Source organism: Pelodiscus sinensis, chromosome 22 (assembly GCF_052426305.1).
Source record: "Pelodiscus sinensis isolate ZL-2025 chromosome 22, ASM5242630v1, whole genome shotgun sequence".
Taxonomy (NCBI): domain Eukaryota; kingdom Metazoa; phylum Chordata; order Testudines; family Trionychidae; genus Pelodiscus; species Pelodiscus sinensis.
The window spans coordinates 14,880,290-14,902,511 of record NC_143073.1 but is presented as its reverse complement, the minus strand read 5'-3'; the positions used below and the strand labels follow the sequence as shown (position 1 = coordinate 14,902,511).

Below are 22,222 nucleotides of genomic sequence, written 5' to 3'. Positions count from 1 at the left end.
TAACTGAGTGGCCCATGGTTGCCTCTCATTGGAAAAAGAAAAATAGCCTAACCATGGATAAATAGTTTAAGAAATATTAGAAATTGTTGGAAAATATTGGAAAAATACAGCAATTGTGGACGCAAAATAGACAAAGGACGGCTATATTCTTAGATATCTGGCTACCTTTTATTCAGTACTCAAAGCACATTCATCTGCAAAACAAAACAACAACCAAAAAACTGGACACGTGTGCAAAATGTTTTGAATATTAATATTAGATAGTCATACCTGATACTTTAAATGCATATATACAGAGATTTCACTCAGTTTAACAAAGTCACTAAAAATGACATTGGTGTTATAATGGTGCTTTTTTGGTAATATGGTTGGTAACACCTTATTAAATAAAAAGACTGGATGACTATATACCTGTGTAGTGTCTCTTGAAGCAAAAGCTAACTGCCGTGATGATTATTTTGTTTCTGATATTTACACAACAAGGATTTGTAAACTTGTTAAAACTTCCTAAATAAATAATTAAAAAATAAAAATAAACTGCTGCTCTGGTCTTTCTGATGGTATTAATGCATAACATTTCTATAATGTTTTTATGGCTAGGTCCTCAGCTGATGTAAACCAGGAGAGCTTTACCTAAGTCAGTGCGAGTATACCATCTTACACCATCTCAGACGTCGACCTTTAATCTTCAGCACACCACATTACTGCCCAATTAATCTTCACCAGGAGACCAGTGTGTATTGTTACACGCAAGTGATTATCATCATTTTTGTTTCACAGAGAGGGAAATGGTTCTGCTTAAATGCCATGGTGGGGTGGGGAGGAGAACAGAAGTATTAGAGCTAGGGGTTAAAATGATGTACAGTCCATGCTCAGAAGTAAAGTGGCTTCTATCCATTTCCCCAAACCTTGACACATCTTGTAATTTTTCCATCTCACGGTATTACAACCTTCCCAAAGATTTTTTTTAATGTGCAAAATTATATATTAAAAATTATACATGTATTTAAAAAATATATAGCTATACAGTATGATACTATCATATATAATTTTGCACATTAAAAAAAATCTTTGGAAAGGTTGTAATACTTAACTAAGTTCACATTTGTAGGGTTAACATTAACATGATATTTTTGCCAGACTTAAAATCCACCCCTCTGCCAAAGGCTACCCAAGGCCTATGCCCCTGTTAAAGCCTATTGCAAGCAAGTGACTGCTCTGGTTACTACCATCTGTATATTATCCTGAGTAGCCCTACAGTTGGAATTACTTACCATAGTAAATCCTATGCCACTATGATAATAAGTAGTAAGCCAGAGTTCAGTTTCAGAAATTGTTCAGGCCCAATTGAAATTTTACTCCCTTATGCTGGGTGCTGCACAAGTGTGTAGCAGAGGAGGCAGACTCTGCCTTGAAGAGCTTACAGCCTAAATAAACCAGACTGCCACACGGAAAGATAAAGTGACTTGCCCTAAATCCTTTAGCAAATGCATGGCAGAGCTGCACATTTAATCCCTTTTCCCTGAGATCCCAACCAGTGTCTTACCTGCGAGACCATGAAGTAGTAAATGCTACATGTTTTCTAGTTCATGTTTGCAAAAATGAGCTGTGGTGAAAGCCTGGCCCTATGGAAGCCACATCCAAAACTCCCATTAATTGCACTGGAGTCAGCATTTTGCCCTCTGGTTCTTTAGGATTGAATGTGGCATTCTCCTATTGTTGTAGATCGCTACACAACTTTAACATGTTATTAAAGAGAGAGAAAAAAAGTGTTGATTTAGAAAACCAGCAGGGAAGAGGCCAAGGCTGTGACAGTAGCCTTGAAAGATTTTTCCAGTGCAAACAGAGGCAGTTCCCTTGGGGGAAGTGGAGACTGGATATGTCCGTATCGACTCTTTGATCCTCTTGCAAGACAAAATGTGATAGGCGAACCATTCTGATAAACACTACAACTTCTCTATTAGTACCATGCTATGTTTCTTCGGTGGTCTCCCTCTGACAGTTGCTGAGCTACAAAGAAACACCAAACAGAGATAGGAGACAGAGGTTAAAAAGAAAACAAAACAAAACACACAACCCACCAAACCATTCCCTGGGGAATATAAACCAGGAGCCACAAACAAGTTTAAGAAGAGTTTTTATCATTGTCATGAATTTGTGTCTTGTTCTTGGTGTGTATTTTTAACGGTATGATAATACCATATTAACCACCTTGCAAACATTAAATTAGCAGCTTGAAAAACAGATTATCAGATGCCCTTTAATTTTTCCCCCTTCCAAGCAGCTAACCAGAAGACGAAATAAGCCAAAGATCATGAAATCAACTGGAAAAAAAACTCTCCAAAACTCTTTGTCTATTGCATTTTAAAGCCAAAGAGTAAAACCTGAGTCCACCCCTTTTGCCTCCAAATTCCTCCAGAACCCTTGGCTTTTAGCACCGCCAAGGAACTGTTTCAACATGAATGAATGGGATCAGCGCCCATGCTCCTGAAAGGCTGTAGGGGGTGTTGAATTAAATATAAAAGGCACAGAGGGAAACATTTGGTTGGCAAGCAGTGTTTCCCTGCAGGCAATGGGCATATCCTATGTGGGTATTTATGACTATTCTGCAGGGGGAATGGAGCTGAGAATTAAGCAGCTAACTGAACGTTCCTAGTGATGAGCATACAAATACAAACCCTTTCCTACCAGGTTTAACACAATTAATAGACATACAGAACTGATGGCTATATTACGATTATGAAAATTATGTCTGCAGTTATAATGCTGGTAGGTAGTTTTCCCTGTGTAAAAATTGCATGATAATGGTCACCTGTCTCGGATTACTATCTTTTTTTTCCCAGATAGATTTCCCGGAAATGTGCAAGGGAGGCTGTCTACCTTGGACCAACATTGCCATGGGGGTCTTTACAGTTCAGAAGTTTTGTCTACAATGTGCTTTATTCAGAAAGTAGTGACTCAGTACTCTGGCCCTTACTATGATCGTAGCAGTTCTTTCTGGTCTTAAAATATATGAAAATTTCTCTCCTGGAACTGACAGTCATAAAGAGAGATAATAGAGGAGAAAAATTAATAATCATCACACTTTCCCTATAAAAATTGAAGATAAATTCTTTCCCACCCAATCCCAAATTGTAATTTTATTTGCTTCTTCTAGGCAGCAGAGTATTTGAAAATTGCAAAAGTTTAGAGACAGGCTGTGACGTTTCATATGCTTAATTGTTCCCAGGACTGTACCTTTGCCTTGTGGTGGGATTAGCATTTGTGCCCTCTTCTTTTATTTTAATATACAGAAAACAAAACAATTAGGGGTATAATATGCCTGAGAAGGAAAACAAAAGGGAGAAAGTTTAACAAATACAAATAGGGAACTACAGGATCTGTTAGGAGTGCCTCAATTAGGCCTTGGTCCTACAACTGAATCTGCTAGTATAGATCCATGCAGGATTGGGGTTTTTATTTTACGTGTTGCATTTTTTAATGTATGAGGATAGTCATAGAAAACCAGATGCATTTGAAAAGACGATGGAATCTGAAAAGATTGCATCCCTTCTTCCTTTAGGAGGTCTTATTTTGGAAGTGTGGGGAAAGGGCATTTGAAATACTGATATTTTCAAAGAAAAAAAATAAAACTATAGAGACTGTATCCCTTATACATTTACTTTAGGAGCTCCCTGATTTTAAGGAACACAACCAAATAGCTTACGAAAATGCAAAAAAAAAAAAAAAAAAAAGTTTGGAATTTCCCAGTTCTAGGTAGAATTTTGTACTTAGTTAAGTCTATTGCAAAACTCCTTGTCATCTCATGGGAACAGACTCTTTAATATTAATGGTCCAGTCCTGCAAACAGATTACATATATCTGTAACATTTTCAGGATCAGGCTCTGTGGAGGTGCATCCAAGTTGTAGTTAGGGCCCAAGCCCACACGTGCTTACTAAACACATTGCTATGGGGATTATGCACTGGAATAAACACTGGACAGGATCACTGAACCCCTATTTTGCCATTGATAAGGACTGTAAGCCTATGGAGTTGCAGGCGCAATGCCAGTCACAGGATCAGGACCATAGAGTTCTGTGTACCTTATACTTTTAGGAGCACCCCAATTCCATTTGCGTTTTGGAGGTGTCTGTAAAAAACCTAGATGGGTTTGGAGTGCTTGCTGTAAGTTTAAGAAAAATCTCCCCCCTCCAAAAGCAGAGCCTTAAAAGAAAAATAAAAAAGGTACAATTACATTCTGCCCCCTGATTTTATCTGGGTGACATAAAATTCAGGGGGGAAAGCTAACTATAAAGAAAGGGCGGTTTTTCTTAATAGAAAAGCGAGGGGGGGAAATCTCATTTTTGTGTGTGTATGTCTGTGTGAGAGTGTAAAACCTTCTTGAAAAACACCAAGGAAAAGACAGAGTTAAATCTGTCCCCTCGATGCACTTCACTGAATTTGGACCGAGTTTAAATTATTTTTTTTCTTGGTTCTTCCTTTCTTGCCCTAAGCCTAAAGAAAAAAAAACCCTACTCCCTTCTGAAGTATTTAAAAGTAGGAAAGGAAGGGGAAAAAAGAAGGCCCCCCTTCTCTTATCTTTCGCATGAACTAGTAAAGCAACCAAAAAAAAAATATATATATATATATGGTGTTACTAGTATGGAACTAGTTAACCTTTAACAATTTATGCTGATGTCACACTGAGCATGAGTACTGATTAATCCCAGCCTTTTCTGTCCCCCCCCCTCGTAAAAATATTTTTATTGAGGGAGGAGGGGAGAAGTATAAGAAAAAAGAAATAATTTAGAGCAGCCATCTTTGTTTTATGCAGAAATCTTTCTCTTTCAGTTCCCCCCCCCCAGTGCCAGGAATATACAAATATTGTTCATCTATGCAATGAGCTGAGAGACTCAAACAAGCAACAATAAGGAGAAAAATTAAGATAAGGGGGAGGGAATCTTTTTTGTTGTGACTGTTTTGGATTGATTTTTGAGGGGGGTTTTGGGGGATTTTTTTCTGTGAACCTCAAGGAAGAGGTGTGTATGCCGTGGGGAGGGGGGGTGACTTAAAATCAAGCCAGCCATTTTGTTTTTTTTTAATAAAGAAAAGGGTGGGGGATTTTTCCCCCCTTTTTCCCTCCTGGGGGGGGTCTGTTTTAAAAATAATTTAAGGGCGGCCATTTTTGTTCCTTGCTCTTGTGGCAAATATTATGCTGGGCTGCCCCCTCAGAATTTAAATATATTTTAAACCTCTTTCTCTTTCCTACCCCCCATTTTTATATTTTAAAGGGGGGGAGGGGAAAAAGTTAAAAAGGAGTTTTTCCCTCTTTTTGAATCCATGGGACTTTTTCAGGCTGTTCTTTTTTGACTGAGGTGATCTGAAAGGGGGGGGAAGAGGAATTTTGTGTGTGGTGAAGGGGGGTTGTTCCCCCCTTCTCTCTCTCTCTCTGTTTCCCTGCCCCCCCCCAGCACCACCATGGCTTCCCCTCTGAGGGAGGACGAGGAAGAGGAGGAGGAGATGGTGGTGTCTGAGGTGGAGGGGGATGAAGAAGAAGAGGAGGAAGAGGAGGAGGAAGAAGGAGCAGGGGACAACAGCCCAGGCGACATATTCCCGCCTGCTGCTGCTCCACTGGCACCAGCACCAGCAGCATCCACCCCACTAGCAGCTGAGGCGCCTCCAGGTAAACAACCCTCCCCCCTTCACCCCAGAGCCGGGCGCCAAAACACCCCCCACTCTCCCTTCAACGGCTTTCGAATGTTGGCGGGGGGGAATTGTTTGTAAACAAGCAACGGTTGCGGAACGTTGAGGGGCCGAGAGTTCCGACTTCCCTCCCCCCACAGTCCCAGCCGCCGCGCGCGCTGCCCAACGGCTGCGGAACGTTGAGGGGCCGAGAGTTCGCACCCTGCCCCTCGCCCGCTGCCCAACAGCAGTGGAACGTTGAGGGGCCGAGAGTTCACCCCCGCCCTCCGTCCTCCCCCCCGCAAGCGCGCGCGCTGCCCAGAGGGGAGAGTTTCCAGCCCCCCCTGTTTCCCCTCTTTGGATCATTGACGGGCCGAGAGTTCCGACACCCCCTTTCCCCCCCCGCTCGCGCTGCCCAACGGCTTTGATAACGCTGAGGGGCCGAGAGTTCATCCTCCCCTCCCCCTTGCGCGTTGCCCAAAGGCTTTGGAACGTTAAGGTGGGGTACGAGAGTTTCTAATCCCCCTCCCCGCGCGCGCTGCCCAGTGGCTTTGGAACATTGACGGGGGGGGTGGGGGGGGGGGGAGAGATTCTAGTTTCCACCCGCCGCCGCCGCCCGCGTTTCGAACGTTCAGGATGGGGGAAGGGTGCAGGCAATTGGTCTTGAAGTGTCCTCCCCAGAAGTGGGGCCCGATGCCCCTCCCTCACTTCCAATGAAGAAGGGGACCTACCCTCCCCCCCCCCGAAAGTGGGGAGGCAGCACAGAGCCCCCCCCTTAAAGTGCCCCTCTGCCTGTGAGTTGGTTCATGCCCCTCCTGGGGTAAAGGGGAGCAGAGGAGGGTTCCCCAGCCCCAGAGATGAGGGCAGCTCTATCAGTGGAGGTGGATGGGCCACCACATGGCACTCTCCCCATCCCCAGCCCCCACAGGGGTAAGCAGGGCTGATCTGGACAGGGTTTCTGGGATGGTGGGTGCTTGGTGCAAGGGTGTGTGATCTTGGCAACTGGTGGGCAGAATGGGGCATGCTGGGCGTTGGCAGGAGTGTTTGGTGCCCTGGTGGACAGGCTGTGATGTATTGGAGGTTAGCAGGAGTGTGGGGTGGTTGCCTGATAGGCAATATTGGGCCTTCAGGACATTGGCAGGAGAGGGGGTACTTGGTGCCCACTGGGCAGGACAGGGCCTGCTAGTGGGAGTGGGGGATGCTGGGTTCTGGTAGGAGTGGGGGGGGGGGGGTTGGCCATCTGGTATCTGGTGGGCAGGATGGGGCCCTGTGCTTAGTTGGCAGATATGGAGGACACCTGGCAGGCAGGACAGGCCACATGGGTCATTGGTGGGGAGGGAACCTCGAGGAACCAGCCACCTGGGAGAGGGCTTGATGCCCTGTGTGATCAGTTGGGGAGGGGGCTTGGGAACCTGTAGGGTTTGGCCTGCTGGTATTGAGGTGATAGGTGGCTTTTGGCCCTCTGATTAGTGGTACTTTCTTGGGGATGGGACCCCGGGGGAGTAGATAGCAAATAGGGCTCCACACCCTACTTGACTTGTGCCTTACAGGATGGGCCCCCTTAGCAGTGGTGCAGTGAAGAGGGATGGGCTCTCTGCAGGGGGAGGGCATGTCAGTAGTGCAGATGACTCTGCTGTCCACAGGACGTGGCCATGTTGGTTACCTAGACCTGGGCATGGCTGTGTCTTGTGGGGTGGGGGTCAGTAACTAGCTTATGTGGAGAAGAGTTGGCACCCCTCTGAATAGAGTTGCATCACCTGAGATGGGATGGGGCCCGTTACTCTCAGCAGAAATGGTTGGGTCAGGACTACATTGTCATAGCGGGAGCAGAGGGTGATATGAGGATAGGGGTAGTCAGTTGTGGTGGGAGTGGAATGGGTCAGGGCCATGTTGGCTGTGGCAAGAGCGGAGGGTGATTTGAGGACAGGATTAATTGAAAGCAAGGAGTGGCTGGGTCAGGGCCAGGTTGTGGCGGGAGCGGAGGGTGACTTGAGACCACGGTTAATCGGAAGCAGGGGAATGGGTGAGTCAGGGCTAGGGTTCCCTGTAAGCTATGCGCTTGGACAGCCACCCAGAGAGATTCAAATACTGCCCAGCTGATTAGCAGAGTGCCCACAGCCAGCAGCATGTGTTTCCACTGGTGATGTACTTTAACAAAATGTATTCTGCACATGGATGGAAATAATTAGAGGGAAAATTGGAGAGGGCCAGGTTGAATGTGGCGAGAGGCAGAGAGTGACTTCAGGACATGGTGGGAGTGGTCAGGTCAGGGTTAGGTTGAATGTGGTGGCTGCCTTGAGGGACTGGCTTGTGTGTCAGCCAAGTTAGGAGTGAAGGGAGTCACTGCCTCATGGGAAAAGGCCTTGTTTGGCAGCTTGCCATTGACTTCTGTTTTTGCCCTACGAGCTGTCAATATTCTGCATGTATAACTGACTTGCTTCCTACTTCATGGCACCCACCACCTTGGTATCGGAGTACTGCATGGTGTAAAAAGCACATTTAGTGATTTCAGAATGATTTAACCAATGGCTTTTATCCTTAAAAATAATGAGAGTATTTGCTTGCTGCAAAACAAATCTCTCTCCAGATTCTCTTTGATTTGTTCTCCTTTATAAAGAAAAGCTCAGGCATGTGAGGGAAAGGAAGCTTAAGGAATGGAAGGAGCTGAGAGAAAAAGAAAGGGTGGGTGTAAAATGACACTGGTTTTCCCTCACCCTTTGTTGTTGCCATAATTATTAATTTATTATTATTACAGTAACATGGATTCACTAATCATGGATCAAGGCCCCTTTCTCTTAGGCAGTTGATACCTGCCTAGAAAATAGATGGTCTCTGTCGCAAGAATGTACAATCTAAGACAGTGATTTTGCAAAGACTCATCATTCACCCTACATCATGTGAAAAATGTGCAGGTCTTTTGCCTTAGTCTGAATTTACAATCTCTCTCCCAACTGTGTTATTCTCAGCAGTAGGGTCTTTCTGCATATTAGCTGATCAAAACAATCAGTGCAGAGAGAGAAAATATGCTTATTAGGGATGTAAAATTCCATTTAATTAGTTAACTGGTTAAATGTTAAGTTTAAGTGGTTAACCTGTTAAACGGGTGAACGTGTGTGTGTGTGTGTGTGTGTGTGTGTGCGCACGTGTGCATGCATGCTCCAGCCTCCACCAGTTAATCGTACATGTTAAGTCTCCCCAGTTAAGGGTGAAGCTTACCAGTTAACTAATTAAAACATCCCTAATGCTTATTAGTTTCAGTCTTCTAGGGAAAGGAATTGTGACTAAAAAAAGAGAAACCAATATTTTTCTGTCACCAAATTTGATCTCCAAGTCCCCAAAGTCACTATGTTTTCCCTTGATTTAATATGTGTTAATTATTTTAATGTAAGGGGGCAGTTATTGACGTAAAGGGAAAAACCTCTATTTTCCCCGACTTTCCTTCTTAGCATTCCCTGAGTGATTGAAACAAATGATCGTTAAATATATTAAAACACATTCAGTACTTTCAAAACACTGGGGTTTTGATCCTGGAGTGACTTGGGTGAGTAACTTTGCTCATGGAAGCCATTCCATTGACTTCAGAATGTAAATCAAGTTTCTTGTATGTTAAATCATGCCTGGAAGACACGTTTCAGAAGTTTTTAGGTACCTAACACCAGTTGATCGGGGCCTAAGTGATGCATTAATGAACTTATATCTCAATGCTGTAGGGTTCTAAATGGCTGAAATGGACATTTATGTTCCTAAATTATTTAGGCTATCCAGAAACTTGACTTTTGTAAAAACTCACAGGCCCACATCCTGTGATGCTCTGTGCATGAGCAAAGACAATTACAGGTTTGGGGGCAAGGTAGGTTGCTAAATAAAACAAACCATTTGGTCTAGCAGGTAGTGCATTTGATTAGGACTCAAGAGAGCCATGTTCAAATCTTGTCTCTGGCCTGCTGGAGACCTTTAGATGAGCCACTTTCCTGACCTATACCTTAGTTTTCCTATCTGTGAAATTAGGTTAAAGATACTGGCCTGCTTTGGAAAGCACTTTGAAATCTACTGTAGAAAAGAGCTAAGGGTAATGATAAAGTGAAGGAAAGATTGGTAGGTTTACAACCTGAAAGGTGTAGCTAATTTAAAGGCTTTGTCTACACTTAAAAGTTTAAAGTGCAGCCGCAGCAGTGCTTTAAACTGGAAGTGTGGCCATGATACAAGCACGGGGAGAGAGATTGCCAGATGCTCTAGGACTAGGTACACCATCTCTGTGAAGGAAGTAGCTAATGCTCCCACTGTTGTAGCCTGGTTCAAAGCTTTGCAGTGTTGTAATTTGCTGCACTGTATGTGTGGGGAGTGTTTTTTCATATCCCTGGGACATAAAGTTACAGCTCTGTAAAGTGCCCATGTAGACTTAGCCTAAGAAACTTAAGCAAAAGAATCTGTTCCTAAGATAACTGTATGGCTTTGCTTTGTGTTTATTTGTATTTGAGTACAGGCTGTCAATCAGGGCCTCCTTGAGCTAGGCACTGCATTGGGTAGGACCCAAACCTGCAAGTCTTCTCAGCCTTAAGGCTTTATCATTGAAATCCCGGCTCTGTTGAAATCAGTGGGAATTTTGCCTTTGTCCTCAGTGAAGTCAGGATTTTGGCTGTAATTTTTAACTTCTAAACTTTTCCAAATCAGGAAGATAGAAGATCACAGGTAGGGATGTTAAATTTTGGTTATCTGGTTAATTGTGTAGTTGATACAACTTGTATCGACTGCATGATTAGTTGATAAGGACTGCTCTGCAGAGCCACAGTGCGGGTAGCTCCAGGAGCTGGTTTGAGCCAGGACTGAGAACTCCCAGCTTATGCCGGCTCTGGGAGCCACCCGCGTTACGGCTCAGCATTTTAAATGTAGTAAGAGCCACCAGGCTTTTACTACATTTAAAATGCAGAGGCACCGTGTCCTGGAGCAGCGTGAGTGAGGGCGGCTCAGTCCTGGCTCGCACTGAGTCCAGCAGTCCCTGTTTGCAACGGACAGGAGCTCCTGCTGAAGCAGCCCCTGTTTGCAGTGGACAGGGCTGGCTGTGGCCAGGGGCTGCTGCCAGAGCAGCCCCTGTATGTGGCCAGCCTGGTCCGCTGTGAACAGGGGCTGCTTGGCAGCAGCAGCCCCTGTCCTCCGTGAGAGGCCCAGCTCCCAGCTGGGACCCGCTTGGACAGAGGCTGCTTTGTAGCAGCCTCTCCTATCCCCCACTCCTCCTGCCTCTAATAGGGGCAGCAAGTGGGTCGGGCAGGAGCCAGTAGTGTAGTTGACTGGAGTATCAACTACTCATTCTCTCCCTCCCCCCTTGCTGCTTGTCATAGAGGTGGGGGGAGGGAGAGGGAGAGAATGAGCAGCTGATACTCCAGTGGACTACTCACTAACATGCCTAATCACAAGTCAATTTCTCAGTCTATTCCTTTGTCAGAGGAAAACTTCTAAACTGTGGTCCCGATTCTGGAAAGACTTAAACACGTGTACAGTGAGGCAGACAGCTAAAGTCATTGAGGCTATGTCTAAACTACACCTCTCTGTCGACAGAGAGATGTAGATTAGGCACGTTGAAATTGCTAATGAAGCTGGGATTTAAATATTCTGTGCTTTATTAGCATAAACATGGCCACTGCTTTTTTTCAAAATGGAGCTTTTTCGGAAAACAAACAAACAAAAAAAACCAACACGGCACTCTAGGCGCGGATCTGTCGAAAATAAACCCTTTCTCGACAGATCCTGCATTCCTCAAAAATGAGGCTTACAGGATCTGTCAAAAAAGAGTTTATTTTTGACAGATCCGCGTCTAGACTGCCATTTTTTTTCCCCCCAAAAAAGCTCCTTTTCGAAAAAAAGCAGCAGCCATGTTTATGCTAAAGAATCACAGGATATTTAAATCCCGGCTTCATTAGCTATTTTGACGTGCCCAATCTACATATCTCTGTTGACAGAGAGGTGTAATCTAGACCCAACCTGACTGAAGTGGGACTACTTGTGTGGTCAGAATGAAGCACTTGATTCAGTCTTTGCAGAATTGGGCACCCACAGGATGTAAGACCCTAGAAGCCGCTTCAGACACTACTCTTAAGAAGCAATGTTCTGATTTGAAGTGTTTGCAGGATGGTGTTTTATATTTACTTCCCCCAAGGGGTACTATAAATAGTATTTCCATATAAAGCAACCAAATGCAAATTCTTATGGGGTCTGAGAAAGGAGGGGCTTTGATTAGGCCCCAGTCCTGTGATGGATCCAGTTGGAGGATTGGTGACCTCGTTGCTTTCCAGTGTGAAATCTCTCCTAACATAGCTGAATCCTCTCCTGAGTAGAAGACTGGGAACTCCACCAGGTTTCCTTGGCAGAGTTTTCCTCACATTGGTCCTAAAGCGGTGAGTGCTTGGCCACCTGCTAATCCAGCTCATCATCTGAAATTCTGGAAGGGCTCAGTAACACTTACCTCTGCACTGGGTCTCTGATCTCTCCCGGCCTGTCTGTGGGAGCTGCATTTGCCAGAGGCATTTCCTTGCCAGCTGGGTTCTTGTGGATTTATACCAGATGACAGACTATTCTGTTGAGGGCCAGATTTCTACAGGGGCTTAGGTCACATGCTTCTGAAAATCAGTCTCCTTCAGCTAGTTGTTTAATGGGGACCTGAGCTCTTTCTTAAAAGCTTCCTTGTATCTTGTATTTAATTCAGCAGAGTTTCTGAGGTGCCTCGCAAAATGAAGTTGCACCTTAATTTCTCCCCACCAAACCAGACTGGTGAATTTCGACTTTGCGGACAATGATTTTTAAAGCCGTTATTAAAAACAATAAGGACCTACTAACCCCCCGCCCCAGTAGAAATTGCTTTCCCCCCCCCCCCCATTGACTTCTGTAGATAAAGGATCTATTCTTGGTTGGTTCGTCTTTTTTTTTTAATTTAAATATGCAAGTGGTGTGTAAAAGACATCTATAGTGAACGAGATGACGATTCTTAGTATTTCTTTGTTTCTGGTTACTGTTAAATAACATTTGATTTTTGGTTTTAGTTAAATCTACATCCCACCAACCTTTGTTGTGTTATATAATATGTGTGTGTGTATTATATATAGATATAGATATATATTATATAAATTTTTTTCAAGGTAGGGAGTGGAAATGTCACGTGTGTGGAAAATTCTAGTTGATTGCCTGCCAAAATACCCATCTCGGCTGCGCATGTGCATCAATATTATGATTAGGGGGGGGGAATCTGAAAGGGGTGAGGGGAAAAAATAAGATTGATGGAAGGATTAGAAATTGACGGGATTGAGGGGCTGTAAGGATGTACCACAGCCTGCCCTGCTCCCCTCCGCTTTGTCAATTACATCCCACCAGGAACTGAGCGGCGCGGGATGCAACAAGGTGATTCAAACCCAGAGGGCTAAAGAGATAATGTTGTATTGTCAGAAGAAACTGGGACGCTGCCAGATTCGAAATGCCGCTGCCTAGACAGAAAGGGCCGGTAGTTTGAGGCAGGCTTCTTCATGAATCTAGATGGGGAGGGTGCTAAGGCGAGTCCAGAGCTGTTGGCTGCTTCTCCTTTTTTTTTTTTTTTTTTTTTGCATTTTGATTTGCAAGGCAAAATAGCTGGTGTTGTCAGAGTACTGTGTGGGGGGTGGGAGGGGGTCAGAGGGTTGTGCTATAATTTGTAACCTAGCAAGGATTCCCTGTCGAGGTGACTGGCACAATCTGACAGGTCATTCCTCTTTGAGCTGCTGAGTTCTTGTTTGCCTTGCACCTGCTTTGAATCTGGCACAGGGTTTTGGGTTTTTTTTTGCGGGGGGGCAATGTCTTTCTCCCACATCCAGCAAGAAGTCTGAGGTTGCCAAAGGATTAAATGAGGAATGCACCCAGGGTAGGTGGTCAGCACGTTCCTGCATAGACTGGTGGAATTGCCTTGTCTTCCCTATGGTGGTTTCCCCCTTTCACCAGTCCAAGGAAATCTGTTATCTGTTTTGTAAGTCTAGGCTCGCCGCTCTATTGTACTAAAGGCCCCAACCCAGCCCAATCTGTTTCACTGAAAAGGGACCCACTTGCATGCTTTATTAGATGGGGGCCCATGGGCGAGGGCTTGGCGGTGTGAATTTAGAGCTGGTGAAGGGTATGAGTTTAGTATCCTGGTGGGATCAGGTACAGTGTAATTAGAGTCTTTAATCTGTGACCTACGGGGACACTCTCCAGGGGCTTGAGAGGGCAGCTGCGACCCCGTTTAGTTCTTGACCTCTGTCAAAAGACAGCCCATTAGAGCCAGTTGTGATTTATGTGGCCACCTGTTCTGCGGTGAGCCAGGCTAACTACCCACTGGCTTGGTATATGTGTAGGGTCACTGAGCAGATGTTGGATAATCACACTGGCTTGATTTGGACAGATGAGCTAGAGAATGGCTCTGTGTCCTGGCGATGGAACTCCTGAGCTAGGAGACGGATGCACCTGTGTTGCTTGTGTAAAGTCTGGAGTTCGATCCTGTTTGTTCAGGGGTCCTGAGCTCCTTACAAACATCCCAATGGCTCTGTAAGGGAGAGACATGCCATCTTCTGGATTGAGGGCCACAGGGTTCAAAGGACAGATGTGTAAAGGTGCCTGGACCTTAGAGACTTAGCTAGGGGGTTATATCAGAAATCTTTGATGGGCATTGAACCCAAATCTGAGTCCTATCAAAAGCTTTCCCTGCAAGACCATTCTTCCTCTTTCTTCATTGTTCTGTTGAAACTTACCTCCTCCCTGACTTTCAGGGCATGATCCTGTAAAGCAGGGGTGGAGAACCTCAGGCTGGATGCGGCCCCTAGCTTTCCTGGATTTGGCCCCTGAGGATCAGGGTTTCCCCACCTAGCATTGGGGAGTCTGCACCTACTGTGGGACTGGAGCACACAAAATCTACTAGCCTGGGCCTCACTAGGCTCTGGTGTGTGAGGAGAATGTAGGGAGTCTCTTTCTTTTCAGTTAGGGGCCACGTCAGTGAGGTTGGTTTTTAGGGGGTGGGGGAATGGTTGACCTCTTATTTGTGTGCGGTTCCTGACTGATTTTTCTGTGAGTCAGCGGCCCCTGACCTAAAAAAGGTTCCCCAGCCCTGCTGTAAAGTAATCCCTTTGGCTCACAGCAGGAAGTGCTTCCTGATCAAGGTGTAAGGGGGAAATTGGGGAGCTTGCAATAGTTTGTATCCAGCCGAGGTGCCATCAGATAGGCTTTCTAAAAGTTTGGGGATCCATTGGTGGGATATGGACTGTACAAAGTGTAGACTAGGGATGTAAAATCCCAATTAATTGGCTAACCAGTTAAACATATTCTTTAACTGGTTAACTGATTAAAAGGGGGTGGCTGCTCCAACCCAGCTGGAGTGCCAACATCTCCAGCCTGGCCAGAGCAGCTCTTGCCTTCAGGGCGCCCTTGCTTGCTATGGACAGAAGCTACTCCAGTCCCACCAGTTAACCAGTTAAACCTTCACATCCCTAATTTGGACACACTTCTCGGTTCTTGTTCAAAAAATCTCTACAGGGGAAAAACAGACAAACAGTGACAATGTGACGTGACAATGCAGTGCTGCATGTATTTGCGGAGAGCCTGTGCCCAGTGGTCTGAGAGAGGGGAGTTGCCCCAAGTGTAAGCAATGCTGCTTTCTTGTCATACGCATAGTGTATCTGAGGTGGCATTGAATTTGGTCTGCCAGTTGAATTAGCTTCCCTGGCCTGGGCCAGGTACTGACAGAAAGTGAGACATGAATACTGATCCATGCCCCCAGTGATGCCTCCTCAGTCAGTCGCTCTAGTGGGCAGTGGGTGGGAACAGCTCAGTTATGGTACATCTACACAGCAGTATTCTTTGGGAATAATTTATGTTATTCCAAAATAACATGGTCTACACTACAAGCAGTTATTTCGATATAATGTCATAATAATATCGAGTTGGAGGACTTCTTACTCTTAACTCCTGGAATCCTCATTGTACGAGGAGCAAGGGAAGTTGGGGGAAGAGTTCTCTTTCTCTGATTTCCTGCTGCGTAGACAGCGCCAAAAGCCAAAATAAGCCATTTCGACGTCAGCTACACAATTGACGTAGCTCAAGTTGTGTAGCTTATTTGGGCTTTAGCCCTGCTGTGTAGACGCACCCTTAGAGAATGAAAGTCATTTCTTTACAACAGCCATAGCAGCGTATTGTGTGAAATGAGTTCAAGTTCTCTGAACTCCCTCCTTAGGGCTTGCATTTTGCAGGAAGTTAGACTAAGTGGTCATAATGCCCCTTCTGGTCTTCAGAATTGATGCCAGAGCCCTATCTCTGGCTGTCCAGCATTGAGGCCTTCTTGTGCTGGCTGGGTTGTGCCTGTTCCTCTCTGCTATTTATCTTCTGTCTCCAGGCCTGTCAGTCTGGTGATTTCACTGACAGCAAATTAAAAAAACAAACAAAAAAACCCCAAACCGATCAAACAAACAAACAGAATCAAAAGCCCATTGCCCCAGGTGCAAGGAATTTGTCTGAAATTTGGAGGAGTCTGGGATTTTGGTCTCCTTGGTTTGAGTGCAGGTTTCCTAGAGGCAATGCTAGGAGTTAGTCGCATTTGGGGAAAGTTTCAACCCGCTCTCCAGAGGAGGAGAAATTGCTCACTGGCTTGAGGTGGGGTGAGGAGTGAGAGTGGCTGCATGTTGAACTGGCTGTCTTGTGATATTAGCAAGGCTCCTGTGCCTGGCCTCCCTAGGCTGATTAAAGGTAAGGCTGCAGCGGAGAGCAGACGTTTAAACAGCTGTCCAAAATAAGTGCCGATGGCAAATGCACAAGTCTTGATTGACGCCGGGCTGAACAAGGAGGGAATTGGAGCTGTTGACTCCTGCAGAGTGACTCTTGACTGACACCAGGGCGAGTGAGAGGGGACTTGGGGGCATGCTGCAGAATCTCCACACTACACCCTATGAAAGCCCAAGTCATGTGGTTAGGTGAGACTTTCAGCTTCCATTTTTTTTAAAAAGAGAGAGATGCCCCCTCTCTGGGTTATGGGGGAAAGCTTGAAAACATAAACAAAAACAAAAACAACAACCCCACAACCAACTGTGGATGTGTTTGTTTTTTGAAATGTCATGATTTTTTTAAAGCCAACCTCATGAATTTATTTGTGGCCTGTGTCATGATTTTTGAAAACTTTGGGTTGGCTGAGTCCAGTAGATTTTAAAAATACCCTTTTCCCGAGCTCTTGGCTTTAGTCATTCATACTACCCTGGGCCTGAAAATGTCAAACCACCACAGGCGAGAGAGCCAAAATCTCTTTCCTTTGCTCTTCAATGCATGACTCAGTGCTTTGCTTATTTCAAACCACCATTGGCCTTGCCAGGATTCTGGCGGCGTGACATTCGATAGTCACGCTGAGATGATAGACTCATGGATCTCTTGCAGTGCATGGTTTGCTGCTGCTGGTTTTGCCGGACGTGACCTGTCCTAGGCTCAGCTCTTATCAACTGTCACAAGCAGGGTAGGACTTGGAGAGAGGCCCAAAGGTTGCAGGAGGTAGGGGGAGTGATGTTATAGGAAAAAATGGATTTTTGAGTTAATGTGTTGTGAGGCGGTATGGTGCCATGCTTTGTGAGAAAAGTGAAGCTTGATTGCTTGTGCCCAGCAAAACACACTCAGCCACCTTCCATGAGAGGAGGGGTGTTAACTTGGCCTCCTGGTGAAAACTCCTTGAGGGACTTAAAAAACAACAAATAGTCTTGCAGCACCTTAGAGACTAACAAAAAACATAAATGGTATCATGAGCTTTCGCAGGCATTACCCTCTTCTTCAGATGAATGGAGTTTTTGATCTGATAGAGGAAGCAAGGAGTAGGGGAAGCGACTAGTCAACTAGTCCTTCACATCCCTCCTCTAAGGCCCCTGCTGATCTGACCTGGGGAGGGCGGATTTCTTTCTGACACCAAATCCTCATTGTGATTTCAATCTTCAGCCCTGATCAACTCAGGGAGACAAGCCGTCTGGAATTCCTTGGTGTCTGATCTCTCACTGGCTACATCTAGACTGGCATGATTTTCCGCAAATGCTTTTAACGGAAAAGTTTTTCCGTTAAAAGCGTTTGCAGAAAAGAGTGTCTAGATTGGCACGGATGCTTTTCCGCAAAAGCACATTTTGAAGAAAAGCGTCCGTGCCAATCTAGACGCGGTTTTGCGCAAGAAAGCCCCGATCGCCACTTTCGCCATCGGTGCTTTTTGGCGCAAAACAGTTTTTAGCTGTCTACACTGGCCCTCTTGCACAAACACATTTCCGGAAAAGGGCTTTTGCCTGAACGGGAACGACAAAGCATTTACGCAAGAAGCACTGATTTCGGACTGTAGAACGTCAGTGTTTTTGCGCAAAATCAAGCAGCCAGTGTGGATAGCTGGCAAGTTGTTGCACAAAAGCAGGTGCTTTTGCGGAAAAACTTGCCAGTCTAGACGCAGCCTCTGTGTTTTGAGAAATGCAGAGGGGAGCACCCCTTTGTGCCCTCACCATGTCCCTCACTGTTGGGGCCTTTTGGTGTTGGGGCCATGGAAATTAGAGATGTAATAGTGTAGTCAGTTAAACAATTAACTGATAAGTGAATGCTTATTGATTAGTGCTGATGGTTACATGCAGTCCCTCTCCCCCTATGGTTCTGTCAGTAAATTTTTTAGTGGGCTGGCCAGCAGCCTGGCTCGTCCTGGCTTGCGCCGAGTCCAAGGAAGCTACCCTTGCTGCAGCTCTGCATGAAAAGTAATTTAGGAGCCGGTGGGCAGGCAGCCTGGCTCAGTCCTGGCTCGCGGTGGGTCCTGAGACCTACTCCTGCTGCGGCTCTGCAATATCTCTTAGTGCTGCCTACTTGCCAGCTCCTAAAATACTCTCAGTGCAGAGCTGCAGTGGGGAGAGCTCCCAGGAGCTGGCGTGAGCTGGGACTGAGTGAGGCTGGCTGCCTGTTGGCTCCTAAATTACTTTTCATGCAGAACTACAGTGGTAGTAGCTCCCAGGACCTGGTATGAACTAGGACTGAGCCAAGCTGCCTGCCCGCCTGCTTCTTAAATACTCTTAGTGCAGATCCACAGCAGGTGTAGTTTCCGGACCTGGCACAAGCCGGGACTGAGTGCTTGCAGTGCTAACCTTTACCAATTAACTGTGTAGTTGACAACATTTTTGTCAATTACACAATTGAGGAATGACACACTTCTTAATACCTCTGATGGAAACAGGGCTGCCTCAGAGTTCTGAATCTAGTTACACACCAATTTTGTGCACATGTGCCTGTTACAACCATATGTCACATTTCATTAAATCCCAAATGGGAGTCTTGGGCTTTTAAAGTCAGGTGCCGAAATCCCACCTAAATTTATTCTGGCTCCTAAATAAAAGAGGCAAGATTGTCAGAGGTGCTGAGTACCTGCAGCTGCATATGTGGATTGAGAGGTTGAGCTTTTCCTGGACATTTTCCAGGAAATTTTCCATCCTGACCCTATTCACATTGAAGTTAGGGCAAGTTTCACCCTTGATTCATGGTGGGAGCAGGGCTGGGACAAATACTAGGGACTACAAACCTGGGGGACTAAGTGCATGGGGAAATTGACTGGAAAAGTTCCCCATGTGAATGCTCTTCTAGACTAAAAATTATTTTAGTCCAGAACAATTATTCTTAGGAAGAGAATTCAATTAAACTGAAGAAGGCCTCTTTCATTCCAAACAAATAGCCTCCACTCAGGGGTGTAATCTGAATTAAAAACACATCTTTAGTTAATCTGAATTAACATCCCCCTGTTCTAAGGCCCTAGTTCTGTATGTTGCTGTGCATCTGTAGACTTCCAAAAGTGACCACTGGTTTGGAAGACCCACCCTCTGAGTAAACTTGGAAGGATTAGATTTGTATTCATGAACGCTGATAAATGTCAGTTTCCCCACATGCACTATAAATGATCAAAGAAATATTTCTGTAGGTGGGAATCGAAATTTACAATTTGGTGAAGGAAGAATGATGCTCTTCAAGAGCTCATTTTGGCTGGGTTTGAGGACAGTTCATGTGTGTATTTTCAGGTGTGAGGTCGATGATTTGTAAATTGATGGTTGTAAAGTTTTAATATTTTGAATCGCAGCATTACTTTCCTTAAATCAGTGGTCACCAGACTCTAACCCGCTACTCCTCTTTGCCTCTCACTTTCAGGAGTGGGGCTGGGGCGGATGGGAGGGTGCGGACAGCGATAAGGTGGCCGAGGCTGAGACCGCAATAAAAGGTAGGTCGGGGGGGAGGTCTGGCAACGGAGCTGGGGCGGGGGATAGGGCTGAAGTGGAGTTGGGTGGCACTCCTTCGCCATCCTCCATGGGTGCTGGCTGAGACCCTGCCACTTCCCTGAATGTTTCTCTGCGCTCTTGTGTGTGTGTGTGTGGGGGGGGGGGGACATGCCACAGAGGGGACCTTTGCCTTAATTATTACCTGATTGTCCCAAGCATTTCCCTCAACAACAGGGAAAATTTTAAAAAATTACCTACAAAAGCCCAAATAAATCTGTTATTCTTCAAGGAGTCATAGGACTCCTAGTGGTTTTTTTTTTTTTTTTTTTTTTTTTGCAGATACAGACTAACACGGCTGCCCCTCTGAGCCTTAAACTGATATCCATCAAAATGATAAAAGAACTAACAAAACTCAGTTCTGCCAAGTCTATCTATGGGGAAAGCTTTCAAGAACTGGGCAAGTTTAGTTTAGAGAAGAAAGGGGAGGTGTGGGAAATGACATAATGGTATTTAAATACATAATAGGGTGTTGTATAAAGAAGACTATGAACAGTGGTTCTCCTTGTCCATTGAAGACAGGATAAGAAGCAATGGGCTTAATGTGCAGCAAGGGAGATTTGGGTTAGATAGCAGGAAAGTTTTTCTAATTACGCATAATTGAGCACTGGACAAGCCTCCCAATGGAGGCTGTAGCATCCCCATCACTGGAGGTTTTTAAGAACAGATTGGACAGTCAGAGATGGTCTACATTTATGTGGTTTTGTGATTGTGTTTTCCAGCCTTTCATTTCTGTGACTTGTTGGGGCTCGGGAGTAGCTTGCAGGATTGGGACTGGCTCTCGCAAATGCAAGGTTTAATGTAAAGCTGGCTTTTTTAGGGAGGGAAATGGAATGTAAACTCAGCCTTTCTAACCATTGTTTCTCCACCCATTCCTCGCTGTGTATTTTTGCCTTCCAGATCCTCATATTTCTGCTGAGTGTGAAATTGACAACCTGGGGGAATGGTGGTGTGAAACTGACTAGCCAGGTCTGCCTAGAAACCACAGTCTCCCTTTATGCAAGGCCTGAACTCATATCTGCTGCTGTGTATTATTTTGAGAAGAGTAACCATAAATATCTGTTTTGCCCTAAAACCCCCAGTAATGGTGATTTTCCACAGCTGCATGGGGTCAGTAGCATGGCCCTAGGGAATGAAGACATACCAGAGCACAGCTGTCTGCCCTTTGGTGAAATGATAGGCTCCTTGGAGTAAATATAGCATTTAGCCGGAGGAGGTTGGGGTAGATTTCATGTGTGTAGCTCAGCTGCTTGAAATCCGCCGGCAGCTGGGAGAATGATGAAGATGTGAATTGACCTGGGGAGGCCTCACTTTGGAAACACACATAAAAGCTTGTCAGCTCATGGAAGTGAATTTGGACGAAAGGAGGGTGCAAATCTAAAGCACTCTAGCTATTCCTGACAGAGAGGCTTTGTGCAGCAGCTATTCTCAATTTCCGTATGTAAATAAGCTCTAACAGATACGTATGACTCCGTGCCTAGACATCTTTCCGGGTTAGCACTGGCTTTTCTGTAACCTGAGCAGTACTTGATGGATGCCATCGTGCTGCAGGTAAAATGCAGGAAGTCATACCAAAAGTTATTCTTCATGCATGTCAAATTATGTTACGAGAAGAGTCTGTTTCCCGGTTCTTCGCTCCTGATGTCAGTCATTTTAGCCAGAGTAGGTCAGGAATGGCAACACTGGGAAGGAAACCAGTAACTTAGTGCAAATCTGCATTAGGACGATGACTCTGAGCCAATCACATGCTTCAGGGTTCCAGCCGAGGTTGCCTGCAGGGGTCAGGAAGGAATTTGCCCCCTGATGAGAAATTGGCATACGGGAGGGGGAACCACTTTCCTCTGAAACATCAGAGGTTAGACAGAACTGAAGATGGGACAGTGGGCATGGTGGGCCAGGACTTGGATGCTGTGCAGCCGGACTGGTGCATCTGATTGTCTCTTGGCATTAAACTCTATCTGGACAGGAGACAGGATAGTAAGGAGGCCTGCCTCTGCCCCGACCTACTGTGTATCTGTGGGCAAATCGTTCCCATGTCCCTTTCCTTAGTTTCCCCTTCTCTGTTCATTTTGATAGAGATAGTCCCTATCCCAAAAAGCTTACAAAGTGTTTGTGTGGCACCAGGAGCAGTGGGGGCCCAATCTCAGCTGGGGCCTACCAAGGCTTCTGCATTACTGCAAAAAATAAGAGCATCAGTCCCTCAAAACTCCAGTTGAGAGGAATTGTTTCATTTTACATAATTAAAGGCCAGCTGATGGTTGGGAACTGCTGCTCTCC

At 45.5% G+C, this 22,222-nt stretch overlaps 2 protein-coding genes and 1 long non-coding RNA gene across 9 annotated transcripts in view; all 3 read left to right on the top strand.

Moving 5' to 3' along the window:
• CYB5D1 (cytochrome b5 domain containing 1) overlaps positions 1 to 921 on the top strand; it is a 35,087-nt gene extending 34,166 nt beyond the window's left edge. Inside the window, exon 7 of the transcript XR_012897515.2 lies at positions 601 to 921. The gene's annotated coding sequence lies outside the window, so the exon portion shown is untranslated. The remainder of the gene's footprint in view (positions 1 to 600) is intronic.
• A 3,864-nt stretch (positions 922 to 4,785) lies between these two features.
• CHD3 (chromodomain helicase DNA binding protein 3) overlaps positions 4,786 to 22,222 on the top strand; it is a 78,553-nt gene continuing 61,116 nt past the window's right edge. For 3 of the 7 annotated variants that reach the window (XM_075908087.2, XM_075908086.2, XM_075908084.2), the window contains exon 1: positions 4,789 to 5,664. In XM_075908087.2, coding sequence (XP_075764202.1) covers positions 5,460 to 5,664 — 205 coding nt within the window. In that variant the 5' untranslated portion in view covers positions 4,789 to 5,459. Of the gene's footprint in view, positions 5,665 to 6,314; positions 6,594 to 22,222 lie in introns of those variants that run through there. The other 4 variants (XM_075908085.2, XM_075908082.2, XM_089772459.1 and 1 more) reach the window with 3 other exon arrangements.
• Positions 6,600 to 22,173, top strand: LOC142819658 (uncharacterized). The gene is made up of 2 exons (XR_012897518.2): positions 6,600 to 19,890; positions 20,846 to 22,173. It is a non-coding gene; the product is annotated as an uncharacterized LOC142819658 (long non-coding RNA).